Below are 11,586 nucleotides of genomic sequence, written 5' to 3' on the forward strand. Positions count from 1 at the left end.
GACGAGACGCGGGCCGAGGGAGGGGGGTGGGCGCGGGCAAGAGGAGCCGCGCCGCCCCGCCGCTGCCGTGTCCCTTTCCTCCCCTGCCGCAGGTCTCGCTGCGGGAAGCGGAGCGGAGCCAGCCCCCGAGGGGAAACGCCTTCTCCCGAAGAAAGGGCTGCCCGGAGCCGGCCCCCGCCGCGCCGCGCCGCCCGGAGCCGGAGGCGCCCGGAGGGAAAAGTTGCGTGCGGGGCCGGGCCGGGCGCGATGCCGGGGCGCGGCGCGCTCTGCCTGGGGCTACTGCTGCCCGTCCTGCTGGGCTGCGGCTCGGCGCAGCCCGGCGGCTGCCCGGCCCTCTGCGAGTGCTCGGAGCCGGCCAGGACGGTGAAGTGCGTGAACAGGAACCTGACGGCGGTGCCCCCCGACCTGCCGCCCTACGTGCGCAGCCTCTTCATCACCGGCAACCCCCTGACCGACCTGCCGGCCGGCGCCTTCCCCGCCCAGCGCCTGCCCGACCTCGCTTCCCTCAACCTCAGTGGCAACCACCTGCGGACCGTGGAGGCCGGCTCCCTCGCCCTGCCCGCCCTGCGGCAGCTGGACCTCAGCGGCAACGCGCTGGTCTCCTTCAGCCCGCAGGCCTTCGGGGAGGGCGGCAGCCCGCTGGAGGAGCTGGCCCTCCGCGGGGCCCTGCGCGACCACGGCGTCCTGCTCAGCCTGGCCGCCCTGCTGCAGTCCGGGGCCCTGCGCAACCTCAGCCGCCTGGAGCTGGCCGACAACGAGCTGCTGCTGCTGCCCGCCGGCATGTTCACTGCCCTGCCGGCCCTGCGGCAGCTGGACCTCAGCAACAACTCCCTGGTGGGCCTGCGAAACGTCTCTTTCCAGGGACTGGGCCAGCTGCAGAGCCTCAACCTCAGCGACAACTCCCTGGGTGTGCTGTGGAACAGCACCCTGGCCCAGTTCCGCAGCCTGCCCGCGCTCCGGCACATCGTCCTGCGCCACAACAGCTGGATCTGTGACTGTGCCATCGAGGACCTGGTGGCCTGGCTTAAAGAGAGTGACCAGGTGGAGGGCAAAGAGGCCCTGACCTGTGCCTCCCCTGACAAGATGTTGGGCAAAGCCCTGCTGAAGATCAATGGCTCGGACATGAACTGCTCCGTGCCCATAGATATGCCTTCCCAGCTACAGACTTCATACGTCTTCCTGGGGATAGTCTTGGCTCTCATTGGGGCCATATTCCTCCTAGTTTTGTACTTGAACCGAAAAGGAATCAAAAAGTGGATGCACAACATCAGAGATGCCTGTAGGGATCACATGGAGGGCTACCACTACAGATACGAGATCAATGCAGACCCCAGGTTAACAAACCTCAGCTCCAACTCAGATGTCTGACAAAATGCCCCGGATGCAGGGCAGTGCAAAGCACCTATGCATGAAAAGTAGACTTATGCTTTACCCTCATGCTTGCTTCCATCTCCCCTGAAAAGTCTCAGACATGCTTGTAACTTGAGGGGGATATGCCTCCCTCTTATGTCAAGTTAATTTTTGTTTTTGAGACACTGGACTGCTGAGCATGGCGTTCAGCTGTGTGTAGGAAACAAGCTGCTACTTATTTTCCTCCTCTCTTTACCTGTCTGCACTTGTGGGAAATTTTTTTTCAGGATGTCAAAAGAAAAAAAGGATTCTCTCTGATGATCCAAAGCCACCAGAGTTTATAAAACGTTTACTGATGCAGACGCCATTCAACAAAAGCTGCCTCAACTTTTTGGGAAAAAAAAAGTGTTATGTTCCTCTGTGCCAGTTTTGATCTTGTATATCTGAATTGAGATGCGATGATTACATTTCATAGACTACCTTGAGATTTTAAAAACCAAACGAACTCCTTTTAACAGCTCTTCAGAAGGAAATCAAATAGCGAGCATGCACAAATACTGTATAGTTTTACATGTTAGGAAATTTATGATCTCAGTAAGTCTCTTACTATTTTGTAGTTATTTTTGATTGCAGTTTACGTGACTTGACAGAATTTTTTATACAAACTGCATCTAAACTCCATCTAAACTCAGTCTGAACTGTTAAATTCAATAAACAGTCTTACAAGAACTGTCGTGTTTGCTGTTCAATGAGAAAAGTATGGACATCTAAGAATGTGAATAGCGTTGTAGTCTCTGAAGTAATTGCCCTGCAGTAGTAATATGAATAAAAGTTTATACAAATGTGTAGTTTAGAGCCATAAATGTTTGACAATTTTGTGATATTCGCTAGGAGAATTACGCTGAGCTTAATTACACTGAGAACTAAATGACAGGAGCAGTTTCACTTGGCACAAACCCCTCAGACTGCTCTCTGAAAGCACCTGCATAATGTCAAGACAGATGCTAGGGTCCACTTTCCTGGGAAGATACAAGCAAATAGAATTTTCATAATGTCTTCTCTACCAAAAAAAAGAAAAAAAAAAACAAAAAAAAACCAACCAAATTAAATTGTGGAGTACGTAAGCTAAAGAAATATTTACCTGAATGGGATGGCTTATTATAAAAAACCATACTTGTGTGTCCTGAACTAAATTAAATGCAGCTCAATCGTGCGGTCAGGAAGCTCTAGGCTTGTGCATCACTACAGCATTTATTAGATTGCTGCTTCCTTTTTAAGGTCTTGGTACTTGTGAAGTTCTGTAGCAATCTACGTCCAATAACTTGATGGAACTTTACATTTATCTTAATGCATTTAACAGGTGCACTTGAGTATGGTATGTTGCTTGCTACTTGCTTGGGAATGCATTTGCTTGTAAATAGGTAAAGCATGCAAAAGAACCCTTCAGAATGCCTAATTTAAGATGCAACTCTGACCACATATAGAAAGGTTAGCAAGAACCTTGCAGAGGCTGCCAATAATTAGTGCACTTTTTCTAATATATTTATGGTTTCTTAATGAAAAAAAAAATACACCAGCTGTAAAAGTGTGATGTGACTTGATATATATCAGTTTATCTGTGGAGCTTTTCCATGGTCACTGTTACTTGAAGCTCTTGAGCATCTCTCAAATTTTACGAATTGCTGGCTAATTCCTTTTGCTTTCAAAAGTGACAGTTTTCTCGTAGATGTATACTTTTGGTAAGAGCTCAAATATAAAATAGTCCTTAAAGTACCAGAAGAAATATAATCTATTTTGGGCATCAGTATTATTCAAAAGTGTCTTTCATCTTGCGGCTTCGGATAAAGCAAGTAGCACACCTTGCTTTTCATTAATTTTCTACTGCTTTAAATTGGATTTAACAGCAGTGATTTTTTTTTAATATACTTATGTGCATTTACCCTTAAAAATAAAAAAAGAATGGATATTAAGTACAACTATTGTTTTGTAAATCAGTATATTTTGCAATTAATGTGAAATAAGTGATAGCATATTTTCCTACTGTAATTTAAATGTATGAGCAATATCTGGTTAATGGCATATTAATTTGTCAATCCTTACAAAGCAGGCTGCCCATCTGAATATTAGCTGCCCATATTTTAAGGATAGTGTGAAAACCCCCGTGTGAAGAACTGTTACTGTTGCCACTATGCAAACCCTTCATACTTGGTATACATCAGATCGTTTATGTAAGAAGCTAGAATTTACGGTAGCTACGCAGTGCGCTTTGTTGTATCAGTTATTCTGGAGATTATCAACCTGTACAGTGCCAAGAGGAGTAGAGCATCATCCTTGCTTAAGATGCTCCTGTAATATAATAGACAAAATATGTGCAAACCAAGCCATTTCTTGGGCAATTTCCTGAGTTTTGTTAACAGATACTTTAAAGTAACTACAGTAAAAGCAATTATCCGTGATGTGTTAATGTAACGGCCGTGCATTTGTAGAGCTGTGTAAGGACAGGCAATGACTTTAATTGCAGTCTCTCACCAATGGAGCGAGTATTTGTATAGTGGGCAAGTGTAACTGTTGTTACTGTTACTACACATATTATTCTAAAGAATATTATTACTATTATTTTTGTATCTTAGTCAATGTAATAGAAATTTATTAGAGATCTGGTGACGGCTACTTTAAAATCATTTTTGTCATTTGCTTACATGTGTATTTATTAGAATGTAACATTTAGCATGTGTCAGTGTTGTGTTGGGTGATGTTCCCCTACAGTGTTTGACAAACAGTGAATGCTTTGGTGTTTTGTACAATGCATTATTTGATCTTAAATTCCCTTCCATAAACAGTGCTTGAAATTTGTTTTGCTTTTCTTTTACAAAAAAATTAACAGTGGTACTCAGGAGACACATAAAAGTAGCTCCCACACTACTTCAGAATGTGGTTAAAAACAAAACACTTAAAAAATAATTAGTTTCAACGTTCTTCTGAAACACATTTTATTGTCCTCCTCTGCTTTGACACCTGAGATTCCAGTTGACTACTTCCAATTAACTATTTCCAGAGCGGCTTATTCATTCATTCTTCAATAAGACACATGTAGTTCTGAATGTCTCTAAAATGTGTTTTGTATACATAAATCCCCTAAGTTCTGTGTGACATAATTGTCACTGAAAAACGTCCAGACTAAAGTAGGGGGTAAATCTTCATGAAAGGCTGCACAGCTAACAAGCAGAAAGGATTGTTTTTCCAAGGTTTAGCTGCTTTGTTAAAGCTAGTTTTAGTTGTAGCAATCTTATAATTTTCTTAGAAAAATAGCACAAGGAATTGACATAGTTTAATATATTTTATTAAAACACTTTGGATAAGTGATGTTGCCAGATAAAAAAATTCCCCAAATCCTTCTTTAACCAAGGTAGCTTTAAATTAGATAATTTTTATTTTATTAGATAATTTTTATTTTGCCAAGCCATAATATTACCAGTAATTCTGACATCCAGAAAGTGGTTTGAAGTTTTGCAACAACTGCTTTAAATCTTTTCATTCAGGGTAATTTACTTTTTAAGCACTGGTGGCAGTCCCCAGTGACACGGCAGCAAGCAGAGCAGTCTGTTCAGACCCACATTCTGTTGTTGACTGAGATGTCACTGAAAACAGGCATGGCAAATTATTCAAAATATGACTGCACTAGGATCCCAACTCTCATTATTCTTCTAACATTTTCCCTGTGGTATACTCCAGTCTTTCTGCATCTGCATAATTTCTTTTTTGCCTCATTTTCTCAAGAAATCCATTAAAAAGAGTAACATGAATCTGCACAGGTAGAGAAATCAGTCTGACTGCACCAATATTTTGAGGTTTAGCATCCTTATTTCTCTTTAAGCCTTAATGTGGAAAAGAGCCTTTGTCAAAGTGGACAGAATGAAAATTTGATATGCACTTTTTCTTTCTCTTTAGCAGCTGAATGTTCAAGAAGAGCCATTCATTCTCAGCATATGATGAAGGAAAATAGCATTTGGTAAGAAAAATGTTTTGGTTTCAAGCTTCCAAATGACATTTATATTCTATGAGAGAAAGTGGAAGGGAGAAGCTCGTAAAGGAAACAGTTATCTATGTAAAGGAAATAACTATCTCTTCGTAATGGGTCAGCACTGGAAGTCACAATGCTGTGGATAGGAACAGTTCCTGATTGAATCTGTCCATTACGTTCTGGTCATTTTTATAGGTTCAGCTCAAATTTCCTCCTGTTGCTATAAATAGAAACATTTATTAACATGTGGCATCCCATCTTACAATATATGCAGTGCAGGTGTTTCCACTGTGAGTTTCTTGTGGAATATAATAGAAGATTGAATTTAGTTCAGTGCCTGCTGATTTAATAATGACTAGATCGGGCTCATAACTTAATAATCCTTTTTTTTTTTTTTTCCAAATATGCTGCTTACAAGGAGAAAAGACCTTGACTTAAAATCAAACAATAAAAGCCCAATTAAAAAACCAGGGGAGATAGAAAGCAGAACATTTGGAGAGTGCAGCATTTATCAGGTACTTCACTCAGAAAAGAGACAAACCACGTGGGAGCTGAGGGTCCTTTGGTGATGGAGAAGTGTACTCTGTTAGCTTCCCAAGTCAATAGAGCAGTAGCAGAAAAGCAATGCTTTATACCAACACAATAAACCTAACAGCACTTCTCTCCCACATTGAAAAAAAAAAACCCTACCAAGCCTTTAGAAGGAAGAATACAGGTTTGCAGTATAAGTATGTCCTTAAAAAGGACTTTCACTTTCTCAACTGTGTTACAATTTATGTGTTGTCACATCCTTGGAAAACCTTGCTATGCCAGAAGTCATCTGTTGCGTAGGCAAAGCTTGAAATCAGTCTTTGCATTCCCAATGTTAGCCTAAATAGAAAAAGCAAATTATTAAGGAAATTAAACCAGTACTTTAGACAGCATATCTGTGGTATGGTTAATAACTTAATATTTGCAATTACGTACATTTTTCGAAGTATTCACTAGATAGCTTTTCCTATCTGATGGTAGACTAGCAGAAAAACAGATCTGTGTTTCTAGTAATTATGCATGAAAGCATCTGAATAAATTAGCAATATTTCAGTACATATAGTGATGAAAATGCTAGAAATCTTGTGTTCTAGAATGTTTCACTGTTATAGAAATGTTAGATGTGCAAGAAACAGCTGTAACTTTTTCTGATTGAAGTTTGGTTTCCTAATTAACAAAATATTCTTGAGGCAAACCCCAATAAAATATTTACCAGATTATACATTTATATGTTATGTGTTCACTCTGTTTATTTTATTACTATAAATCCTTACAGATATTGAGGTCTTTACTAAAAGTGTAGTTGTATTCCTTTTAGCCCAAATTGATGCTTGGGCTATGAATTTGCATGATAGAATAATGAAAAAGCAAGCTCCATATAACTGGCCTGACTGATTTACTTAGAAAGAAATTTGGCCAGTGAATATAAGAGATTGTGCTTCAATTGTTCTTTTTATTACAGATTTAATTTGATTGCTTTTTTTGGTTAGAATATACGGGGTATTGATTTTCAAGTTAGGTGCCAATTATAAATTTAACGGGAATATATTTTCATCTTCTTCATTACCAGTTCAGACTGTCTTTTAAAGTCTTCCAATACATATTTACATAGTGAAATATAAAGGCACTGTTATTACTGATGGAACTATTAAGGAAAAATGCTGCTGTAACAAGAGAAAACAGGTGAAAACCAGAGGGGTACAAAAAGGAATTCAGTAGACAAACTTTTATTCCTGCAACTTCTTTTAATGAAATTGTTTATAATGTAACCTCATGGAAATCAAAGGGAAGAATGGTGGTTTATCTTCTCATATTTAGCTAATACAGATGTCCAAAATTTTATTAGGTAGGAACAATTTTTGGGGTTGTCCCAGGAGCAATAGCTGATAACTTAGTTTTGTGTCTAAATTGTTTGCTATTATTTTTGCTTGTTCTTAGAACAGCTAACACAGAAGGATGTTTGGCTTTACACATGGTAGATTGATCTGTCCTAAGTTTTGTCACAGAACTGAACTGTCATAGTATCTGGCCACAGTCTGCTTCAGGTATTCCATTTGTTCCAGTAGAAATTCTCTTCTGTGCCATAGCCCAGGGTAGCTTTGTGTGATGTCATGGTCATGTACACAATAAAGAGCTCCTTTGCCAAATGGACATTATCAAAAGTCAAATGGGCATTTCAACATAATTTACTGTATATTTCATCAAGCAACGGTAGTGAAATAGCAAAATAAGAAAAAATAACATTTATTACCGGAATGCTGTAAGCAGTCGTGAAACGACACCACATTGGAGCATTTGAGTAATTTAAGCTGCTTCTGAAGATGGAAAAAGAAAAAGAAGAAGACACTGCATTAACAGTTTTATTCTTCAGGTAGGTGTCTTCATTAATTCTCATTAATAGCTCATGAACAAGCAATAACTGAATCCTACAGATAGTTACACATTTAAATACATTTCAGTCAGGGGTTTTACCCCTGTGATTTTCTGGTTCCATCTTTGCAGAGGTGGGTGCTTTAGCTAGCCTGGAGGGGACTAAGAACTCTTAAATATTAGAAGACAAAAATATTTATTTTATATGTACACAGAAGCATTTCACATACATACACATACATGAATAAATATATATAATATAAAATTAGAGGAGACAGAAGACACAGATTGGAAAGGGGACCTAAGTGCCTAAAGGGAGTGGATATGCCTCTGAGAAGCACATAAGACATGATTCATGTTGCTGCACACCTAGTGTGACCATTAGCAGCAAGTTAACAAAAACTGGTGCTGAGTGGTCAAGATTTTCCTAAGTGGCTGCAGTCTGAGGTTCTGCTCTCAAAGTAGCTTAAAGGGGCTTCATTTGCAAAAGTTTTTGAATGCCTTTTGGAAAATTACACTTGTTTTCTTTTTAAGGTAAATTAAACAAAATGCAGAAAAAACAATTTTCACTGTGAAAAGGTGTATGTCTGGTATACACTTGAGAGAAAATATAAATACTTGTAAGAACTCCTGATATTCCCCAGTCTTTGCTCTCTCTGTAATTTCTCAAATTGAGATCTCTGTAACACCATCTATCCAGAATATCTTTCCTCTTCTCTAGTTTATTTAATCATCCCTAATCCAGATTACTTTTATCCACCACCTTTGTGACCAAACTTGATTACTTCACATTGGTAAGCAAAGGTAGAATTCCTAGGAAACAAATCATGCATAAAATCAAATACTCAATATTTATCACCAACCAGATTATTATTAAGGTTATATTTGTTGACAGTCTTTCATTCCAGTTTTCCCTTTTGCTGTTAGTCCCTTTATGTTTAGCTTTTCAACATACTAAAAAGTTCTGTGGTAGCCCAGAGAAACTCTCTGATTCCAATTTCCAGTGACGAACAAGGAGATCTTATTTTGAGACGATAGTCTTGGAAAAAAACTTGCAGAAACAGTTGCTTGAACTTTTCTGACAGGATAGTAAAATGTCACTGAAAATAGCTCAGCTAACATATTCTTCATTTGTCAGAAATGCTACATGTGCAGAAAGGGCTGGAATGCTGAATTTGTGATACTGATGCAGATGCTGTTTAACGAGCCCGTGAGGTTTCTGTTACAATAGCTTGTGGTACCTCTGCTCCGATTTCTCCTCCCTGCAGCTAAACAAGCACACACTGATGTGCTCCAACGGGACTCGGATGAGTTTAGGACATGCATTTAGCAAATTGTGGTAATTTGTTTACATTATTAATCATATTTCAAGTCCCTTTATTTTCAAGCATATAAAGAAATATATTCTAGTACTTGTAATTTTTAACATAGAAAAAACTAGCTGGCATACACCTGGTTTCATAACTTATCTGTAAATACAAAAGAAATGCTCTGAATTTGAATTCGCGAGGAACAGATGTCTTTCAGCAAGCTTGAGTGTAAATTCACAGGATTTCCAATTTAATCCAGGAAATGATGACACAGAAATTTATTGCAAGCCGAGAAATAACTCGTTCTTCATCACAGTTATGCGGACTATGCCTTTTTCACGGAGCAGTGCGAGGTGGTTTTTTTCTCCTAGGTTTCCAGGGAGACAATCACAATCCAGTAGGGGTTACTGTTGTTCTTAATAAAGCTCTCTAGATTTTGTAGTTTTAGCAATTTTTCTGATCAAAATCACAGAGATAGCAGATAGGATTTGATAAATGACACTGAGTAACGTGAATTGAAGTGACCTGTTTCAAACACACACAGATGATGCAGTGGTGCACCAGCTTAAAGTAGATGGTACTAGTGCTTTCACCAGCTAAAATCATTTTAACTGGCAGGAAAGGACTCAGAGTATTAGTCACTTCAGAGAGCTATACAAACTACGCTTAGCATTTAGCAGTTGATACAGAATATAGTATATCCAAAAGGTTTCTTTTATAGGTGTGAAGCACCATGTCCAGTTCTGGGGCTTTTTGTATACAAGTTATATACTAATTCACAATCTGTGTGTCTGTTCTGTGGTTTAGGAGGAAAATTGAAGTAAACAAGGACTGGTTGATGTAAATCAAATTAATAGACAAAAATCTCATCTCTCAAAATAATAATAGTTAGTGATCTTATTGTTGATGAGAATTCAATAAATGTTGGTGACAGAAATATATTTGTCTCACATTTTTGTTTATTGTTATATATTCAACAGTGAAAACATATAAATTTGCAGAGGGTATATTTAGTACAAGGAGATCAATGGATAGTACATCGGTGCTACTGAGGACACTCCCAGTTTTATTTTCCATTATTCTGCCATGTGAAAGGAAGAAGTAGAAAAGGGAAAACCTTTGACAGAACAAACTGTATAAGAAAGGAAGGTGGTAGAGCCAAAAATCTGTAATGACTGTCCTTTTTAGACTTATTGAAGAAGGATGTGGCAGCAATAGTGATGCAGTAGTAGAAGATACTATGGTTTCTTTCATAAGTTTAAGGTTATTTAGGTTTGTTCAGGGTTTTATGTTGTTAGAGCCAGAGCTAATTCGTGCATTAACATTTAATCTAGGTCACCAGAAAGTACCAATGCCAGAATGTGCTATATATTTTCTTCCCGTAGGTTTTACACAGCACTCCGTGCCTTCCAGTAATACATGAAGTGCTTGTTGTTCTCTCCTTCCCTCCCAAGGGAAGTGTGTACACTGGCTGAGGGATACTGCATGCACTGTCTTACCTTATGTTTCTGAGAGAAGGCATAAGCAAAGTAAAGCATCTTGCACTTAAAGGTGGATTTGCTTTATAATAGTCCCTAATTCCCAGATGAGTAAGTTCCTTTGCAAAGCCTGCAGCTTGGAGAAAGTTTTGTCTCCCATGCAATAAGCCTTTTGTCTGCTGTAGAAGAAAAGGTTAGGGACATTCTTCTCCTCTTTAATTTAGTCCGAGAAGTTCATCTTTCCAAAGGAATATGATAAATACTTTTAAATTTATGTTTTGCATCAGGAAATAGAAGGTCAGCTGTGCATAAATTCGGTACCATGATGGAGCCCACAGGAAAATTTTTGCTTAGAAACAGTGAAAAAATGAGTAAAGATCCTACCAATTAAATAAGTTTTTAAAGTACATCATAGTAAATAAGGTCCCTCCCTAAGGATCCTGCGAAGCTCTCAAATGTGGGCATCATAGTACCCTGTGAACACTCCTCTCTCCCTTTCCCTCCTCTCTCCCCTCTTCTTTCTCTTTTTTCTACTCTCTTCTCTCTCTCCTCTCCTGTAGCCTGTGTTGTTCTGGCTGAACGGTGTCCAACCATCCAGCTAAAAGGACATGAATGTCATCCTCTTACCTTCCTGATAAACAATATTTGCAACTCCCAGTTGGTCTTAATGTCTTTTCTACATCAGCCAAAATTTAGCATGTACTGATCTGAGCTTTCCAGTTAAGTGAGTGAAGAATGCAAGGTAAATTGGAGATGTACATGCAACTTGGTCCGCTTGTGAACTGCTCTTACTGTCTTTAAAGGATGAGTGGAAACATGTCCATACATTTTGCTCTTCATATCTTCACCTCATTATGACACAAATAATAAAATACACTTTTTGCATTTTCAATATTTTTATGTACATGCATATATATAAATATATATATATATATATATATACACATGAACATCTATATAGTACATTTTAGAATTGTTGCATATTTGATATTTACAAAAACATACGTTTCTTATATACAGGCCATGC

At 39.2% G+C, this 11,586-nt stretch overlaps 1 protein-coding gene across 1 annotated transcript; it reads left to right on the forward strand.

Annotated features, from left to right (window-relative positions):
- Positions 1 to 236: 236 nt before the first annotated feature.
- On the forward strand, positions 237 to 4,199 carry TPBG (trophoblast glycoprotein). Its single transcript, XM_041480433.1, has one exon. It carries the CDS (start codon positions 247 to 249, stop codon positions 1,366 to 1,368), a length of 1,122 nt encoding a protein of 373 aa, XP_041336367.1. The 5' UTR covers positions 237 to 246; the 3' UTR covers positions 1,369 to 4,199.
- Positions 4,200 to 11,586: the final 7,387 nt, after the last annotated feature.

Source organism: Pyrgilauda ruficollis, unplaced genomic scaffold (genome assembly GCF_017590135.1).
Source record: "Pyrgilauda ruficollis isolate IOZ18807 unplaced genomic scaffold, ASM1759013v1 scaffold51, whole genome shotgun sequence".
Lineage (NCBI taxonomy): Eukaryota > Metazoa > Chordata > Aves > Passeriformes > Passeridae > Pyrgilauda > Pyrgilauda ruficollis.